This window comes from Epinephelus fuscoguttatus, linkage group LG17 (genome assembly GCF_011397635.1).
Source record: "Epinephelus fuscoguttatus linkage group LG17, E.fuscoguttatus.final_Chr_v1".
In the NCBI taxonomy this organism is placed as follows: Eukaryota; Metazoa; Chordata; class Actinopteri; order Perciformes; family Serranidae; genus Epinephelus; species Epinephelus fuscoguttatus.
The window spans coordinates 4986418-5006952 of record NC_064768.1 but is presented as its reverse complement, the minus strand read 5'-3'; the positions used below and the strand labels follow the sequence as shown (position 1 = coordinate 5006952).

Genomic DNA, 20535 nt, shown 5'->3' with positions numbered 1-20535 from the left:
GAAAAGTCCATGAATAAAATCCGTGTGTGAGGGTGTGAGGAGTACAGGTGTCTGCAAACTGTGTCCAGGAGAGTCAAACAGGCATCCTCCACCCCACGCTTTGCCTTATAGGCAAACTGTGTGCCTGTCCACCACCATAGCAGTGAGGTGATCACTCACCACCCTCTCCATACACTTACAAAGTATGGATGTGAGTGCCACTGGTCTGAAGTCCTTCATCTCCCTGGCATTGGATTTCTTTGGCACCGGTATAAGTGTGGACTCCTTCCACATCCGTGAGACACAGCTGGAGTCAAGGAGATGCTGGAATAGCTGAGTGATGACATCACCCAACTGAACTGAGCATTCCCTCAGCACCTTGCCCCTGAGCCTGAGGGCCAGAGGCTTTGTGAGGGTTGATGCGGCCCAGTATTGATGCAACCTTCCTTTTATCCACCATGATTGATGGACATTTACTGCTGGTGAGAGTCCAGTCATTCTGGGGGTGTGGCATGTCGAACCTGCTGTAGTAAATGTTCAGCTGTTCTGCAAAGGTGGCGGGGTCAGAACATTGGATCAGGGCTGGATTCTGGGCTCTGCCCATCATGGTATTAAGTCCCTGCCATGCCTCCCTTGCATTGCCAGTGGTGAATTTTTCCTTCACTTTGTTTTTGTAGTGGAGTTTGGCCAGCCTGGTCTTCCTTCTCAACTCACTATTAAACTGTTTCACTCTGTGTGTGTCTCCCTGTAGGAATGCAACTTTTTTGTTATTCAGACACTGTTTCAGGTCCTTGGTAACTCAAGGCTTGTTGTTAGGATACAGCTTGACCTGTTTTGTTGGTATAACAGTGCCCTCACAGAAGGTCAAATAGGAGGAGATAGAGTCTGTCAGCAGATTTAGGTCTCCTTCACAGCTTTGGAAAAATATTTCCCAGTCAGTGATCTCCATGCAGTCCCTTAATGCCTCGACAGAGTTATTGTTCCAGACTTGAACAGTTTTTGTTTGTGTATCTTCTGTTTTTAGTTTTTGTCTGCATTTTGGAAGCAGCAAAATGACATTGTGGTCGGAGCAACGAAGTGGTGGGTGGGGCTTTGATACATAGGCTCCCGGTATGTTACCGAAACACAGATTTAGCGTTCTGTCAAGTCTGGTAGGTGTGGTGACATACTGCTCCAAGTTTGGGAGCAGTGTGGTGACATCGCATCTGTTAAAATCCCCGAGCAGGAAGACAGGCTGATCGCTGCTCTGATTGACAGCTCTGTTATAACAGTCAGCAATTCGCTCTGCTGCAAATGCGTTGTCAGGTCCAGGGACATACGCTAAGATAACTGTGATCTGTGTAAATTCTTGGGGAAGATAGTGAGGTCTGAACGACACTGTCATGATTTCATGGTGTTTGCTGCATTCAGTCTCTCTGACAGTGAAGTTGACAGCCCACTTGGTGTTTACAGCCATGCAAAGCCCGCCCCCAGTCGACTTCCGCGTCATCCCAGTGTCTCTGTCAAAATGGATGATCTTAAATCCATCTATATTGACCTCGGTTATTTCTTCTGACAACCAAGTCTCCGTGAAGCAAAAGAGACTGGTTTGACGGTAGTCGGAGTCAAGTTTGATGAGTGCGGAAAGTTCAGTTAATTTGTTGCGTAATGACCACACGTTGGAGAGAGTTATTGCAGGTAGTGGCAGCCTCCTACCTCGTCTCCTCATTCTGTTCCGTATTCCTCCTCTGGATCCTCTTTTCCTACAAATGCACTTGATGTGGTAATTCCTCAGTAGATGCTGAGGTATCCCATTCAGGGAAAAAGGTGTCGCTTGTAGATCCAGGGAAGCAAGCCGCAGATCCAGCAGAGTCTCCCGTGAGTAGGTGAGCCTCCCTCCATGGCATGTCATGGGATTTGCTGGTGTAGTACAAATCACAAATACTGGTTCCAGAAAGGCGATCAGGACACACAAACTCACTAAATACTTGATCATGGTAGTCATACTTGTCGTGAAATACCCTGCTTAATGTCTTTCAGAAAACACAAAACAACTCCAAAAAACATACAAACACACAGGAGCAACACGCCGCACACACACCAAATGCCAGATCTCTAGACATTTTTAGTTTCATAACACTTTTTAGAAATGCATCTGCTTTCATACTGAGATATTTGTTCGTAGAGATTAGCTGAAATGACGATGCATGGACGAGGAAGTTTTGGCCTGGATATCAGGCCCCCAGGAAGTGTGCTGGCCAATTTTTGTAGTGACAAAACAGTGGAATTACACCTTCTGAGCTTGTCGTGACATGCCATTGTGCCCCAAAGACTTTTTCCTATCGACTTAAATTGAGAAAGAGATGACATGAATCAATGGATACATTTTAGCATCATAACCCCCACAAAATGACTTTTTTTAGTATCCGGGTTTGCATTCCATTTCCATTCTGTCTGATAACGGGGGTGGATTTAGTGATTTGGGCCCCCCAGACCAAACTGGTCTTGCTTTGCTTTTTACCCTTTCTCTAACTGGGAATGTTGGTATTTGGTCATAAACCAAAGTAGTGCTAGTCGATATACTGGATGAACCAGTATGAATCAGTATGAACCACATATTGATTTTCAATGTGATAAGAATTTTACAGATACCGTCACAGACCCTTTAAGGGCCGGAATCACAATGACATAATTTTATTAGCTGGAGGCAAAACCTGCCTCTCCACTATAGGGCTGTAGGCTTCACAGGAGTCTTTAAATGTGGTGTTGTTGTGTTATTGGGAGCCAGAACAGAAGGAGTCGTGGCTCAAAACCAGCCGCCACTGCCCGTCAACAAAACAAAGACAACTATGATTAAATGTGATAAGACGAAAGGACTGAACGAGGCAATCATCAAAAATGCTCACATGTACAGGGCACACTTCATATTAGGTTAGGGAAAAGGTATTTCCTGTTGTAGGGATGAATAACGTTATGTGTACTAAGGGTTATCATGTCCACCTCATCAGAAATTGGGGAGGTATTAAGAGGAATATTGGAGGAAATCTCTCATGCCATTGATAAGCTGAAGAGTCCAGTCTGTGAAAACTGGATAATTTAAGCTTGGGACAAACGCATGATTTTTACATATTGGACTATCAATATAAGTATTTGGTGCTTTATGTGTCATTTGATTTGCTTCCAGATTTTAAGAGTATTCTTAGAAGAAGAGACAAGAAAACAAGTCTTATTACAAAGAGTGTGCTCTAGTGATAGCCAAACTGGGCAGCCACTTGTTGCTACAGTAAAGAAAATGTCAGATGAAGCAGCTAGATGTAGTCAGTGGATTTGGATGAGGAGGAATAATGTCAGTTGGGGGCCAGCAGGGGGAACTACTAAGCAGGGTACATAACTCCTTGAGATCGGATGGAGAGATCCACCAATCAGTCCTCTCAGGAGAAAATCCAGGAAGAGGAAGGTTATTTAAGTGTGGGAGTGGCCTATTTGAATCCCTTTTGTTTGAGACCATGCTGCAAGGTGAGTGTGTTCACTGATCCTGTGAGTTTATCTTTTCTGTCTCCTTTAACTTTAGCTTATATTGGAGTTATGCGATGTAGCGTGTGAAATAGACTATGGTGAATGTGCTAGGAAAGGTAGTATTGGCACTGTCTCTACCTGGAGCTTGCATAAACGGAGCCTGGGTTTGTTGAAGGTGGCAGTGTTGTTTGGGCTGAGAAAGCCATGTGTAAGTAAGGAAAAAGAGGTTGTCTTATGGGCTCATCTTGGGGAGGTAGACTGTAAAGCCTAACCCGGTGGGGGAGTGTTATAGCCTTAATTAGGCTATTCTCCGTGGGTCTACGTCCTCTGTGGCAGTATAGGTAAGGTAGAAATCGTTGTGCGGGCTCGTCTTGGGGAGGTAGACTGTACAGCCTAACTCGGTGGGGGAGTGTGATAGCCTAACAAGGCTTCCTTCCCTGGGTCTACCTCCTCTGTGGTAGTATAGGTAAGGTAAAGGAGGTTGTTCGGTCACTGTGGGGAGCAGTGAGACCTGACATTAGGAGACTGTCTCTGGGACGCCACTGTCTAGCCTCCTGGAGGTGTCGTGGGACCAACTAGACGAAACACTGGTGAAAGGAAGTTCCCACCTGATGACCCCAAAGACATGTTAGTTATCACTGCTCACTGGTCTGTATAGTTAAGCCTTGCCATAATAGCTTATGATAGGGCTTAGGAGGTTATTCACTGAGTGCTGATCCTTTCTCTAGAGCACAAACTTCTTGTGTTTATTTGAAGAATATGTCCATGTAATAGGCCACATTATGTTAAATGAAGGTTTTGTAGTTACCTGTTGTATTTGGTAAAGAAAAGAAAAATGAAGTATTAAAACATAATTGTGTGTGATATTAATAGGTAATAATAAATAGGTATTAATGTGTAGGCCCAAACAACAAAATTGTGGTCGGCCCCGCTGAATCTCACTCCAAGGTTTTTTGAAAAGTTGGCAGCCCTGGAGAAGCCGAAGGAGAGGCGCAAGAGGTGCTTCGCCACTACCCCGGCAAATTTGAAAGCCTGCACTACTGCAGCATAACAAAGTCCCACTCTTTGAGTATAATGCAGGATCATGCATATGCAGAATCACGGGAGTCAGAATTCTTGTTGCTAAGAAAGCACAAAAGGGAATCAAAAAGGCAACATGACTGGCGAATTTAAAAAATGAGGGTCAACATCAGGGTAACCTTTCCCAGGTGGAAAGAGCTGCTGAAGGAGAAAGGTTTTAAAAGGGACGCTGAAGTTGCCTGCTTTCTTCTCGACAGGTAAGTAAACTTTACTGCCTAAATTAGCCTACAGCTAGCTTTTTTCATTGGCTTGGTTAGCCTATGTGATTTGTTACCACAGGCAGCATATCAGTAGAAAAACACACTAGCCTAATTGGTGCAGGATTGACGGAATAAAAAAAATTGTATACCCACTACCTCCATCAGTAGTTTTCTTTGTAGGCCTATTGGACATAGACAGCGGTGGTAAGTGACAGTCTTACATCTGCTAACTGTAATGTAGCCTATGTTTTTTTTCCCAAGGGACATTTCATTTAGCCTAATTCATGCTAAGAGTCAGGCCTGGACTACACACAGGGAGAACCGGGACTATTCCCGAAGTTCTGTTCTGTTACTGGCCAGCTGGCCTGCCTGTCATTTTTTTCCCAGCAGGCAGGTTAGGCCAATACAATCACAGGCCAGCGCCGCTGTCAGTGGCGTAGTGATGCGAGGAGAGGGATGAGGTGTGTGAGGTTGAGCCACTTGTCAGTTGTCAAAAGACAAGACGTGATTGGTTTGTTTCGATTTACACCCACCCCAACAGTCCTACGTTGTAAACACAGCCAGCATGGTGAGGAGGGGGTTTGTCAACTTGCTTTGCGTGTGTCTGTGTAGGAGCCCGCTGGCATTGAGACGTAAGGGAAAGTCGAATGAATGAGTACTCCATGAAGTATCACCTGACAGCGGCTACTGTAGTGGCAATACGCATTTAAAAAAAGTGAGGCGCTAGAGTGCGCTATCTATTTAAACGCAATATACGATTTCAACGTTAGATGGGAGAAATTCCTACACACTGTGTCTTTAAGGGACTCTGAACATGCCATGGTTGTTGTTGCCAGACGGGCTGGTCTGAGTATTTCAGAAAGTGCTGATCTATTGTGATTTTCACGTACAACCATCTCTGGGATTTACAGAGAATGGTCCGAAAAGGAGAAAATATCCAGTGAGCGGCAGATCTCTGGGCCAAAATGCATTGTTGATGCCAGAGGTCAGAGGAGAATGGCCAGACTGGTTCAAGATGATAGAAGGACAACAGTAACTCAAATAACCACTCGTTACAACCAAGGTATGCAGAAAACCATCTCTGAAACAACACGTCCAACCTTGAAGCAAATGGGCTACAGCAGCTGAGGACCACAGAGGGTGCCACTCCTCCCAGCTGACAACAAGAATGAGTCTACAATTCACACAGGCTCACCAAAACTTGACAGTAGAAGAATGGAAAAATGTTGCCTGGTCTGATGAGTCTGAATTTCTGCTGCAACATTCAGATGGTACGGTCAGAATTTGGTGTAAACAAAAAGATTTTAGTGTAATGGTGTGTGGAATATTTTCTTGGCACACTATGGGCCCCTTAGTACCAACTGAGCATCGTTTAAACGCCACAGCCTTCCTGAGTACTTTTGCTGACTGTGTCCATCCCTTTATGACTGCAGTGTTCCCATCTTCTGATGGCTACTTCCAGCAAAATAGCACGCCATGCCACAAAGTTCAAATCATCTGAAACTGGTTTCTTGAACATAACAATGAGTTCACTGTACTCCCATGGCCTCCACAGTCACCAGTTCTCAGTCCAATGGAGCCCCTTTGGGATGTGGTGGAATGGGAGATTGACATTATGGATGTGCAGCCGACAAATCTGCACCAAGAATTAAAAAGGGGGTCCAATCCGGTACTAGCAGGCTGTACCTAATAAAGTGGCCAATGAAAATATGGCAATAAAAATGTTTTTATAGGCATTCTAAGCAGTCCTGACTGTAGAATAAGACACAATAAACCTATATAAAGGCCCAGTCATGCAACAAATTAAAACAATACCCTGATATACTGTCATACTGCCAGAATCTTAAAAGATGCCATAATACAACTATTTGATCATACCACCCAGAACTCAACCAAAGTACTGGATGCATTTAAATGTTGACCTCACGGACTGCATTTTTTCATCTGCGTAATAGTGCAAAAATTAGGCCTATCCTGACCCAAAAAGATGCAGAAAAATTGGTCCACGCTTTTGTTACCTCTAGGCTGGATTACTGTAACTCTCTGTTATCAGGTAGCTCTAGTAAGTCCTTAAAAACTCTCCAGCTAATTCAGAATGCAGCAGCACGTGTACTAACAGGAACTAAGAAACGAGATCATATTTCTCCTGTTTTAGCTTCTCTGCACTGGCTCCCTGTAAAATCCAGAATTGAATTTAAAATCCTACTGTTAACTTATAAAGCTCTAAATGGTCAAGCGCCGTCATATCTTAGAGAGCTCATAGTGCCTTATTATCCCACCAGAACACTGCGCTCTGAGAACGCAGGGTTACTTGTGGTCCCTAAAGTCTCCAAAAGTAGATCAGGAGCCAGAGCCTTTAGCTATCAGGCTCCTCTCCTGTGGAATCATCTTCCTGTTACGGTCCGGGAGGCAGACACCGTATTCACATTTAAGACTAGACTTAAGACTTTCCTCTTTGATAAAGCTTATAGTTAGGACTGGCTCAGGCTTGCCCTGTACCAGCCCCTAGTTAGGCTGACTTAGGCCTAGTCTGCCGGAGGACCCCTCTATAATACACCGGACACCTTCTCTTCTTCTTCTCTCTCTCTCTCTCTCTCTCTCTCTCTCTCTCTCGTAGTCTATTACTGCATCTTGCTAACCCGGCCATTCTGGATGTCACTAACTCGGCTTCTTCTCCGGAGCCTTTGTGCTCCACTGTCTCTCAGATTAACTCATATCGCAGCGGTGCCTGGACAGCGTGACGTGTGTGGTTGTGCTGCTGCCGTGGTCCTGCCAGATGCCTCCTGCTGCTGCTGCCATCATTAGTCATTAGTCATACTTCTACTGTTATTATACACGACTATTGTCACACTTGTATACTGCCAGATATTAATACATACTTTCAACATATTGTACCACAGTAGCCAGAACTATAATATTATTACTTTCAATAATGTTGTTGTAAGCTACTGTCATTACCTGCATCTCTCTCTCTCTCTCTCTCTCTCTCTCTCTCTCTCTCAATTCTCAATTCAATAATCTTTATTGGCATGACTATAGATTAACAATATTGCCAAAGACATTAAAAATTTACAAATAAAGTACAATAATAAAAGTAAGTCAGAAAACTATAAAAAAAAGATTAAATATATGTTATATAATACAAAATACACCAATCTACAATACAATACACCAATATATAATATAGGGAAAAAATGAATAAAGAAAAATGTAGATGGTGAGTTACAAGGACTGTAAATATAGACAGGTGTGTCAGGTGTTGTGATGGTTGTCCCTCAGGCTGTGGCATAACCTGACATATGTTGCTGCTGCTAAGCTGCTGACTCTGTTCTCTCCAAGGATGTGTTGCATTTTAGTTTGATCAGGCAGAGAATCAAAGTCAGTGACTTTATGTTTTATTTTTGAGAGGAAGTCGGCTCTGATGTGTCCATACTTGCTGCAGTGCAACAGGAAGTGTGTCTCTGTCTCCACTTGTCTGTGTGGACAGAGCTCACACAACCTGTCCTCTCTGGGCAGCCAGGTCTGCCTGTGTCTGCCCGTCTCTATGGCCAAGCTGTGGTCACTGAGTCTGTACATGGTCAAAGTCTTCCTCAGTTTCTCATCAGTCACGGTGCTCAGATATTCTGCCACCGTGTACTGTCTGTTTAGAGCCAAATAACACTGAAGTTTGCTTTGCGTTTTTGTGGTCGATGTCCAATAGTTAATGTAATGTTCTTTTGTTTCTCTATAATTTGGTGGGTCCAGATTGTGTGAGGGCTGTGCTGAGGTCTTGTGTTGTTAGAGGAGCTGAGCCTCAGGACCAGCTGGCTGAGGGGGCTCTTCTCCATGTTCTCCTCTTGGCATTGCAGAGCTTTGTAGTGGTAGGAGTTGGGGTCACTTGTTTTAAGGTGTTTATAAAATTTGATGGCTCTTTTTTGAATTCTAATTAAAAGGGGGAATTGGCCTAGCTCAGCTCGGCACCCGTTGTTGGGGGTGTTCCTGTGCACTCTGAGGATGCTCTTGCAAATCTCTGTATGCAGGATTTCGATGGGGTGTTTGTCCCATTTTTCAAAATCTTGATTTGCAAGAGGACCCACACCTCACTACCATACAGAATAATTGGTTCAATTATAGATTTGAATATTTTGAGCCAGATTCTAATGGGTATATTAATGTTTGAAGATTTCTTTATAGCATAGAAAGCCCTTCTTCCCTTCTCTCTGAGATCATCAACAGCCAGGTTAAAGTTTCCGTGGACGTGATGTGTAGTCCTAAGTATGTGTAGTCGTGTGTGTGCTCCACCTCAGAGAGCCCAGGAAAAACCTGGTGTGGTTTCCCTGACCCCTGGGTCGTTTCTGGAATATCATAATTTTGGTTTTGTCCAGATTAACTGTCAGGGCCCAGGTCTGACAGAAGGTTTGCAGGTGATCCAGTTGCTGTTGTAGTGCTTCATTTGATGGAGCCAGCAATATGAGATCATCTGCAAACAGTAGGCATTTAACCTGTGTGTCAGACAGAGTGAGACCAGGGATGTCAGATAGTTCTAGTGATTTGGCCAATTCATCGATATAAATGTTGAAGAGGGTGGGACTGAGACTGCAGCCCTGTTTTACTCCTCTACTCTGGGGGAAGAAATCTGTTTCCATGTTGTTAATTTTAACAGCACATTTCATATGACTGTACATGGTTTTGATGATGTCATAGACCTTCCCCCCTACACCCTTCTCAATTAATTTTAAGAACAGTCCATCATGCCAAATTGAGTCAAATGCTTTTTTGAAGTCTACAAAACAAGAGAAGATTTTCCTCTTGTTTTGGTGGACGTCTTTATTAATGAGGGTGTGAAGGGTGTAGATATGGTCTGTTGTTCTATGTTTGGGTGTGAATCCTATCTGGCTCTTGCTCAGGACATCATGTTCTCTGAGGAAGTCTTGCAGTCGGCTGTTTAGGATACTGCAGAACAACTTCCCCAGATTGCTGCTGACACAGATGCCTCGGTAATTGTTTGGGTCGAATTTGTTTCCACTTTTAAAGATTGGTGTGATGATTCCTTCACTCCAGAGGTCAGGAAATGTCCGACACCCAGAATAAGGTTAAATAATTTTAATATGGCAATGTTAAATTTATGGTCATCAAATTTTAGCATTTCATTTAAAATGCCATCAGGACCGCTGGCTTTCTTTGGCTGCAGTGCCTGGATTTTAGCCAGCAGCTCTGCTTCAGTAATTTGGTAGTCTAGGGGGTTCTGGTTGTCTTTAATGACGGATTCTAAAATTTGTAATTTGTTGAGGAGATTGTTTTGGGCCAAATTCAGGGGAACAGCAGTATACAGACTTTCAAAGTGATTTTTCCAGATGTCACCATTTTGAATAGCCAATTCTTCGTTTTGTGGTTTGCTGAAAGAGTGCCATTTCTTCCAGAAGTCACTAGAGTCAATGGACTCTTCAATTATTTGTAACTGATGCCTCACATGCTGTTCTTTTTTAGTTCTGAGTGTTTTTCTGTATACTCTCAGTGTTTCCCAGTACTGGAGGCGGAGCTCAGGGTTGTCAGGTTGTCTGTGTTTTTGATTTGACACATTTCTGAGAGTTTTTCTCAGTTGTCTGCATTCTGTGTCAAACCACTCGTCATTGGTCGGGTCTTTTGGTCTGTGGTGCTGGCGCTTTTTCAGACTGGACAAGTCTGCCACATGGTCAAATATGTTGTAGATGTCCTGTACAGCCTGTCTGAGGCCGTCCTGATTGAGGGGATACGAGGTGGAAAGAAAACAGTCTAAATGGGATTGAAAGACTGGATTTTTGATTGCTGTCTGGTATTCGTCTTTGCTTTTGTTTGTCCATTTATAAGGTTGTTTTCTGTAGGTCAGATTGCAGGGTTCTACTGTGTGAGGGTCGTTTGTTGTCGTTTTAATGTAGTGTGATTTTACTATGGTCTGATAAGGGGTTAAGGGGCTGACTGTAAATGCTCTCAGGTAGAAGGGGTCTAGGTCGGTGATGCCATAGTCTACTGTGCTGTTGCCAAGAGGAGAGCTATGAGTGTAAAGACCGAATGAGTCCTCGAAGCCGACCGTTAACCATGTACAGACCCAATGTTCGGCAGAGCTGTAACAGTTGCTGCCCACTTTTATTGACAGTTTTGTCAAAGTTGTTTCTCGGTGTGAAGGGAGGGGATGCTGACTTGACCAGGTATATGTTTGTCTCCTGTGTGCTGATAAAGTCTGGTTCTGTACCAGTCCTGGCATTCAGGTCTCCACAGATCAGTACACTTCCCTGGGCCTGGAAGTAACTAATCTCATCTTCGAGAATGGAGAAACTGTCTTCATTAAAATAAGGGGATTGTGATGGGGGCATACATGCTGCACACAGGAATACATCTTTATCTGTGGTGATAAGGTCTTTTTTGATTTTGAGCCAAATTGAAAATTCTCCTTTTTTGATTAATTCAATGTATTGTACAAGGTTTGCCTTATACCAGATCAGCATTCCCCCTGAATCCCTTCCTTGTGTTACTCCCTTTAGTTTGGTGGACGGGGACATTATCTCTATGTAGCCTGAGGGACAACGAGTGGAGACATCTCCTCTACACCAAGTCTCTTGCAATATAAACACATCTGCATTTTCTAACTCTCTAATAAAGTCTGAGGTCCTGTTCTTAAGGCCAAGAGCAGAAGATCTCAGACCCTGAACATTCAAACAAGAGATGACAAAAGATTTAGATTTCATTTAAAACTCAAAAGGCTGCATTTGGTGATCAAAATGAGATAAACTACTAAGTCAAAGAAAATAATTTAAGAGTATCTACATGACATATTATAAAAGGTAACAAATCAATAACTGGTATATTAAATAATCAATACTTATGTACAGTGTAAATGTCCTTTTTTTTTTTTTTAAACTGTATGAGCACAAGAAATACTCTAATAATAATTCATACAGTGTCTATTGTGGTACCTGTCCAATCAGATGAGAGCAAAGCAGGCTGAGCATCTGCTGAATGTCCCTCAGTTCATTGTGTGGGGGGGTGGTTAAGGTTGGTTCTGCTGCTCTCCGGACCACCTGGGCATAACTCAGTGAGCCAGGGTGTGGCTCTTGTCGCTGTGGTTGGGGTGGGGCCCCTAGGGACAGGAGTGACTGTGGTCTGGCTTGAGGGGGATCATGGTTGCCTTTGTGGGGTCTGATTTGGACATGATGTGGGTGGGGCTGAGGGTGGTCTTGTCTCCATTGTGTTGGTCTGGATGTTGGTTGAGGATGTCTTGGTGTTCTGTGGGGGGTGTGGGCTGATGTGCTCTTTCTGCGGGCCGTGGATTGGTCTCTGTTGAGAGCGACGCTTTTCAGTGTTTGGGCGAAGATGGGGACTGTGCTTTTAAACAGATGGACGTGGTCGTAGAGACAGCTGATGTCCAGGGTGGGGTGGTGGGCTAGGTGGACATTGGGTCTCCGTGCACAGTCTCTGGACAGGCTGCTGTTGATCCTGTGGATGGTGTCAGGGTGGAAGTCTTTCCTTGGGAGCAGAGTGGATATGACCACTCTGCTGTTGGGGAAGGTGGTGGAGGCTTTCTCTGTCACTCTCTTGAGTGACTCTGACACCCTTTCCTGCTGGCTCCGCAGATCATTGGTGCCAGTGTGGATGATGATGTGACTCGGAGATCCAAGCCGCTCCTCTGACAGCAGGTCTATGGCTTGGTGGGTGTTTGGACACCAGATTTTAGCCACGTTGTGGGTGGGGAAAAGTTTCTTTTCATTTAGGAATTTTCCATTGGAGTCGATGAGGAGGACAATGTCTGTCTTCTCTCTCTGTTGTGCTGGTCTGGTGGAATGAGGAGGTGCTGGTCTGTGGGCTGGATGTGGAGCTGGGGGTGGGTAGGTTCTTGGATTGGTGGGTCCTGGCTGCTCACAGGGTCCTGGTTGTGGTCTAGTTTTTCATCCAGGTCCTGTGTAGCTCCACCTCTCTCCTGAGGCTGTTCTGACAGAGTGGTGAGTGCTCTGCTGTGCTCCTCTCTCTCCTCTGAGCTCCTCCACCTCCTTTGACAGAGAGGTAAGTTCTCTCCTGTGCTCCTCTCTCTCTCCTCTGAGCTCCTTCACCTCCTTTGAGAGAGAGGTAAGTTCTCTCCTGTGCTCCTCTCTCTCTCCTCTGAGCTCCTCCACCTCCTCTGTCAGAGCTGTCAGTGCTGCTAGACGCTGCTCTCTGTCCTGATGCAGCTCTCTGATCTCAGTCCTGAGCAGGCTCAGCTCTCTCCTGCAGCTGTCCCTGTCCTGCCTCAGCATGCCCAGCTCTGTGCTGATGGTACAGGGATCAGGCTGAGCTGTGGTGGGCTGGCATGGCTGTTGGCTGATCAGCTCTCTCAGTTGTACAAGTTCTCTCTCCAGCTCTGTGAATTTCACCTTCAGTTCGGTGATGGTGCGGTTCAGCTGGGGTCCTGGACCTGCTCTGGGCTGGTGGGCTCCTTCTCTTCAGGGGGCTGCTCAGTAGTTAGGCAGCTGGGAGCTGGGACCTGGGAACTGTCAGTGGAGCTAGATCTCTCCTGCTGGGCTCTTTCTTTTATAAGGAGGAAGTCCATCTCAAACAGTTTGAGGTTCCCCTGCACTATGATAGTCCCATTCTTGTATAAGTTTACTGTCATCATGAAAGTATCTGAATCCTCTGCTTCTTTTATTTTTATTTTCCAGCCGTTACAGATCCCTCTTTTTGACAGAGGGGTAGTGGGCACTGATGGCAGAGTGCCATGCTAGCGGTTGGTCTGTGAAGAGGATCAGGTTGCTGACCTCCCGGTCTTGTAAAGATCAGAAAACAGGGTTTCTGGTCTTTCTTTTAGCAGTTTTGTTTAAATGTCTTCCTGGCAGTCTCATTGGTTACATCAGGAGGATAGAGGAGAGGAACAGCCTCTGTACAGCCTTTGGTGGACTCCATCAGGCTCTGCTGCTGTTGAACTGCTGCTATTTAAATTCCTTGGCAACAGTTGCTAAGGGTCTTGTTTACAGCTAGCTGTGTTATGCTAGCTTAAGTTTATTTAGTGTTCAGCAATTTTTGTTTCCTCTTTTAAATGTTATATTTTCTTTCTGATGGTTTCACTCACTTGCGTCTTCAGCTGTTTTCCTCCTCTTTGCTTGACCTTTTTTTTGTTGCTGGTTGGACAGTTAGGCTAACTGTCAGTTTGGCAGTTGGTTCCGTTGTTTTCCAGTCTATCACTGTTTTCTGAGGTCTTTGCTGTTTTTTTTTTTCCTTCTTGGTAGATTTTTTTTTAAAAACAACGGTTTTCTCTTCTGTTTTCTTCCAGCTCTTAGAAGAATAGTAGTTTATCTCACTTTAAAACATCCAAAAAAGCAAAAATATTCAGGAGCTCATGTTCATGCTCATCTTCCTCTCTCTCTCATGCTCTCTCTCTCTCTCTCTCTCTCTCTCTCTCTCATTGTGTCATGTGGATTACTGTTAATTTGTTATGCTGATCTGTTCTGTACGACATCTATTGCACGTCTGTCCGTCCTGGAAGAGGGATCCCTCCTCAGTTGCTCTTCCTGAGGTTTCTACCGTTTTTTTTTTTTTTTGGGGAGTTTTTCCTTATCCGCTGCGAGGGTCATAAGGACAGAGGGATGTCGTATGCTGTAAAGCCCTGTGAGGCAAATTGTGATTTGTGATATTGGGCTGTATAAATAAAATTGAATTGATTGAAATTGATGGTGCCAATTGAAAAGTCAGAAGACACCAAAGTAATTACAGCTCATCCTGAGGGGAACAACAACAGTTTTATCACAATCCATCCAACAGTTGTTGCAACATTTCACTTGAAAAATATGAACCTCGAGGTGATGCATGAGTACAGTTCTGGGAATCACAAGTCAGTAATTTATCCTCTGAATGTCAGTTTCATCTCAGTCCATTCAATAGTTCAGTCTGGACCAAAGTGGTGGACCAGCAGACATTTCTGTCCTCAGAGCGACAACGCTGGTGTGGCTAAAAATGCTTTTAAAACTGGAAGGATGGAATTTATGTATTTTAGGAAACAAGTTGCTTATATCGAGGAGTTTAGTCTTGAATTCTTCAATTAAAAAATGCCAATAAAGTGCCTGTATGCAGAACTCCCAAACATGTAATTACAGTATCATGTAAGATCAGTTAACTTACGTGACATTGTCATAGTGTTGCTGTCGATGGTTACGTTGACAGTTGTGCTCACGCAGGTTCCATTTCTGGGAAAAAAAGAGAGTAAGTGATGAGGTCATACTCTGAGGACTTCTTATTCATATTGACTGATGAAGTTAAAATTTGTTCCACTGATGAAGACTGAATGATACATTTTAAAGCTCTGAAAAAGTCTCTTAAGCGAACCTTAAATTATTCTTTTGTCAAACTACTCCTGAAGTCAGCATGTTTGACTTGACTTTAGGCGTGATTTTGATTTGATTTATTTATTTAGAACATAAAAGAAAAATAGAAATAAAATAGTATACGTTGTAGAAAAAACCTACAAAACAGAGACAAACAGTAAATCATGAACAGACTTACAATGAGAAACATAAATTAACATTTCATGTCCGAAAAGGAGTAGGAAAAAGCATCATGCTTGTCTATACTAATCCATCACTAATCAAACTATTACATAAATACACTCTCTTCACCATCGATTAAACACACATCTGCACCACTGCACTTCTTAATCAACACATTCTCATTCTGACCCTGTCACATGTTGACATGTTTGGTCATGGACTTTACACATCCACATACGACGTGCAAGGTACACTGTGTGCGTTGGTTGTTGGTCTTCTTTCAAGATACACCTCTGTTTTCACAGGGAATTTAACCTTTACATACAGTCTCTTTCCAAATAAATGCATTATGTTGGTACAACACCGCTCTCTCGGGCGAAGGTCAGTGTTTGTTGGACCCATTCACCACCCCTCCTGCCTGCCCAACTTGACTTTCGACGCCTTAACTTTCGTCCTTGCCCTGCCGCGTTTGCCCCGATGATGACAAGCGGCGTTAAACTGTAATTGCAACCGGCTGTGTATCAGGCCAGTGTATCATGTTAAAGGATGACTTTTTCGTTGGTTTCTAACACCACAAGTCGCTGCCCAAGCACCGGATTTCAGCGACTTTGGAGTGAGACCAGGCTCTCTTAGTACCTGATTTCCAGTACTACTCCATGTATAAAATGAATACGAATTGAGAATACTGACAACAGTCTCACCCTGAGTGTGCTTTACATTCCCTCTAATCATTTCTGTACCTTGTGAAGATACTGTCTTTGTACCTCTTTTTAAATTGTATGATATCTTTACTTTGTTTGATTTCTTCACCCAGTACATTCCACAAAAAAATCACCCCTTGCTTTTCAGAGTGGTGCGAAAACAACATTATTTCAAATTTAGTCTACCTCTGAAGTTGTAACCCCCTTCCCTGTTCAACAACAGTTTTTGGATGTAGGCAGGTAGTAAGTTATTTCTTGCTTTGTACATGATTTGAGCTGCTTTAAAATCGACCAGATCCATAAATTTAGGTTCATGTGACTTCAAAAAGAGGTTATTAGTGTGTTTCCTGATATACAACATTGTGTAGGATTCCTATGGCTCAAGTCTGCAGTATGTATAATGGTTGTCTGGTAGTTTTGTAGGTGTTTCCCCAAACCTCAACAAAATATTTCAAATAAGGCAATATCAGAGAACAGTACAGATTATACAGTGCTTTGTAATTGTGTATATGTCTGGCTTTTCCCAAAACTGCAACACTCCTTGTCAACTTTGTTCTTACATAATGCCATATGTGGTTTCCAGCAGATTATGTGGTGTATTATCACACCAAAAAATGTGTTTTCGGATACTCTTTCAATAATAACATCGTCTTTCTTAATAGATACTTACCAAACAGCATTAGTTTGGTTTTGCTCAGATTTTATGATAATTAACCACATCTTTTAATGTATTCATTTCTGATGTGACCACCTTCAGAACCTACTGTAAATTGTCCCCTAACCTAACCTAACCCTGAGCAGAAAATGTTCATAGATCCGCAAATAATACAGTTTTCAATATTTCTGATACTTTACATATGTTATTAATATACAAAACAAACAAATTGGGCCCTAAAACTGACTCCTGTGGAACTCCACAAGTAACGTTAAAACGTGAAAATTTATGTTGACCAATCTGCATGAACTGTTGACAGTTCAGTATATAGCTATTAAGTCAGTTCAACAAAACCCCTCTGATGCCATACCTTTCCAGACCATGGTCGCTGTTAATGAACTATGTTGCAAATCAATTGATATAATAGGGAACTATATAACTTGTTGAATAAAACACCACAAAGTAAATGTGGTAATCAGTCCATACTGTTTCTAAACATTTACATGCTCGTCCAGTTAGGCCTATTATCAGTTAGAAATGAAAATGGACGTGTGGTGTGCAACATGGGAAAAGTGTCGATTACATGAGTCTCACAGTCAATGCCTGATACTCGGCAGCCCTGCAGTTAAAAACAGGGAAATTTCCGAGGACAGCTCCAGCCGAGGACAGACCAACAACAACGGGGGCAGTCCTTGGAAGACGGTAACGATCCCTGGAAAATGGTGACATCTGGTCACTCTGAAAAATTCCATAGGCTTTTTGTTGAGAGAACCAGTGCGATGCTAACAACTGCATCGGCCTATGACTAAATGCCATCCCTGTAGCACTCTGTGATGCAGCAGAGCAAACTTGTGTGTTTTTACATTTCACATTAAAATAAAACAAATCAATGGATCCTGTAGTTAAAGGGAAATTTCGGTTTATTTCAACCTGTCTCCTATCATCCTAGGAGACAGGTTGGAATAAACCGAAATTTCCCTTTAACAATTAATAAATTCAGTGCCAGTTATTATAGCCTACATGCTTCCACACCAACTACATCATCACTTGGCAGAAGTCATTACACACAGTGAAGCTTTCAGCAACCTTGCACTACTGGTAAAAAGACCTACTCTGTCCTGCCTGCCTGACGCATCACATCCATACCCCATGTATTCCAGCCATAAGAAGGCAAAGTGATCATCTTTAGCAGGTTTAACGTGTGTTAGTTAAATTAATGTTGTCTTAATTATGATGAAAATATAACTACAGAAATTATTATGTTGTGTATTTGCACTATTACCCACTCACATCTTGTTCTCCTCAGACATAACGTCTCTATCGGCGCTTGATGACGGGCTGAGGTTTACCCAGCAGCTCTCAGTTAGCTTCAGGATGTTGTTAAAGACTTCACCATCACTGTAACCTGCAATGAGGTTTGTCCTGCCATACATCTGCACAAAAACACGGAGTCAATAAGTGACAGCAACAGTTATTTCAATAATGGAGGGCTTAACACTGAACCTCAGTGGTTTTGGTAATAATCATAATCTCTTGTTATTTGATCACATTTTTAATGGTACTTTTGCCAGTATTTAACTCTTCTTCTCAGGCAGACCTCTTTAGTCATTTAACATTTGCAAACATATTCATGGGGAAAAAGTAGACCAGCACATTTATACTCCACAAAGTTAGGTGTTAAGCAAAAATTTAAAAAGGCACCTAACACTAGCTGGACTAACACAACTGTTCTGTGACAAATCATGTGAAATCAAAGGAAAATCAGACAGGAGTCAGATGAAGGCTTACTATTGAGCGGTCAGCCAGAGACAGAGGTGTGACCAAGGGTTGGCATTCTTCAGGTGTCAGAGCCGAGGTGCTCAGAAACAGCCCCACTACCAGAAGTTGACTGCTGATCCACAGATTCATGATGCTACAGCTGATCAACTTCAGAATGTAACTAGAAGAGATTTCAGGTGATGGCTGCACAACACAAAAGCAGCGATGACTGAGCTTCACCAAGCTGGTCAGCCTTTATAGAAGCGAAGCCTTTTTTTAAAAAAAATTGCCCAGAGTTGACCAACCCATATTCTGTAGCCAGAGCTTCCTCTCTGCAAGTTCAACAGAAATATCAGGGTTTGCTGTTTTTGTAGGATTTCATAACCACACCGTTGGTTTTGTGTAGTAATCAGTGACTGATTTGTTGAAGGGTCGTTTACTGTCACAAGCACATGGCATATTTAACTTGTTTATGAAAATGGACAAAGTGCAAAATGGCTGGTCTGGGGGCCCCAGACAGTCCCATGTAGACTTTTCCATACTTCCAGCTAAAAAATACAGTATTTGATTGATGTGCCAAATTTCAGGTGCTCTAACATAATAAGAGTCATAGATATGGCAAAAATGACTATCTAAGGTTGCAGTGTACTGTCTTAGATGCTAAAACGGTAATGTGGATTCATTGCTAGGACCATAAAAAATCTGTGTGAAATTGTGCCTATACGTGGACATTTTGTGTGTAAAGTCTACATGTCATGGTGCTGTAATAATATGGAAAGTGCAGTGTACTGCACACAAAATGCCCACACAAAGACCTCTTTACACATACATTTTCGTTGTATGTATCCACATCACCATTTCAGGATCTCAATACAACAATAAATTGCAACCTTGGTATTTAGCTTGGTATAGACAGTCTGGAGACTAGATTGCCCTGCAGTTGAATTATGTCTTTTTTGTTCAGCATCACGTGCCTGGGCATTGATAACAGGAATTGATAAGCTCTGAGACATATGATATTGGTTCCAATTGTTCTCAATTTACCATCCCTAATTATCATGCTGCATGATAATTAGGGATTACCATGCAGCGTCATAATAATTAGAATTGGTATCATGTGCCCCCAAGCTTATCAATTCCTCTCATCACTGCCCAGGCATCTGATGCTGAACAAAAAAGGCAGAACTCAACTGCAGGGCAGTGCAGCCTCCAGACTGTCTATAGCAAGCTGAACAATGAACAGTGGAAATAATTGAAACAATGAACAATGTTTGAAACAATGAAATAATTTTTTGAGTTTATTAGCTCAATTGGAGGCTCACTCATTCAATCTGCAAAAGTTTAGGTTCTATGCATAGACCCTCTGATCAAATACAAATATATTCTGACACAGTTATTGCTCTGAAAATGTACTGTTTTATCAATGCATGTATTTACAAAACCGTATGTATTTTATTTTCTGTCATTCTTTCAGAATATAGTGTCTTCAAATGCCACTTTGGTTGTGTGGTCAGCAGTCACTATCATTAGCCATGTTTCCATCAGCCTGTTTAGATGAGCATCTAGAAGTATCACATCGGAAAATTAGGATGGAAACGCCAAAGGTCGAATTAAAATCCCATGATTCGCACAAACTAAAATACGCTCACCTTAGCCGGGTTTTGGTTGATTTGAAAAAATGTTGAGTCGCAAAACGGGGGATGAAAACAGTTATGTTCGAATTAAATCTGACATAGTGCACCTCTCTCCATGGTGATATCCACACTCCAGGTCGGGAAGGCGGTAATGCATTTACAAGCTGGTTGCCAACTGCCAGAAAACATAGAAGAGAATGCGAGACTTGTTTTGTTTCCGGTTCTGCGGAAAACTCACGCAAGTTTGTAGTTTTCACCAAAGTCTGTACATTTAATGCAAACACATAGGATTCGTATTTCTTTTAATGCATATTTCCCAATGATTCGAATCACTTTTGGATGGAAACATGGCTATTGTGGCTTTTGCCCAAAAATAATTATTAGAAAGGAGCTGTTCTATGAACTAACTGCACACCAAGGAGTCAACACAAGTCCACCAATAGCTCCAGCAGCAGCAGTGACAGTCCCTAAAATATTGCTGTCATTCTGAAGCCCTGTCATCCAGGGTAGGTAGTTTTGCCAGTAAGTAAGTTCTTGCCAGTACTATTACCAAAACCTTCATTGTTTCAT

At 42.8% G+C, this 20535-nt stretch overlaps 1 protein-coding gene across 3 annotated transcripts in view; it reads right to left on the bottom strand.

Moving 5' to 3' along the window:
• Window positions 1-20535, bottom strand: part of LOC125904306 (uncharacterized) — a 102097-nt gene that overhangs the window by 44282 nt on the left and 37280 nt on the right. The window contains exons 1-3 of one of the 3 annotated variants that reach the window (XM_049601643.1): window positions 18362-18614; window positions 17864-18006; window positions 14853-14917 (exon numbers count right to left, since the gene is read on the bottom strand). The exons of 1 other annotated variant lie outside the window; for it this stretch is intronic. In XM_049601643.1, the coding sequence (XP_049457600.1) occupies window positions 14853-14917; window positions 17864-18006; window positions 18362-18481 (328 nt within the window). In that variant the 5' untranslated portion in view covers window positions 18482-18614. Of the gene's footprint in view, window positions 1-14852; window positions 14918-17863; window positions 18007-18361; window positions 18615-20535 lie in introns of those variants that run through there. One more of the 3 variants, XM_049601642.1, reaches the window with a different exon arrangement.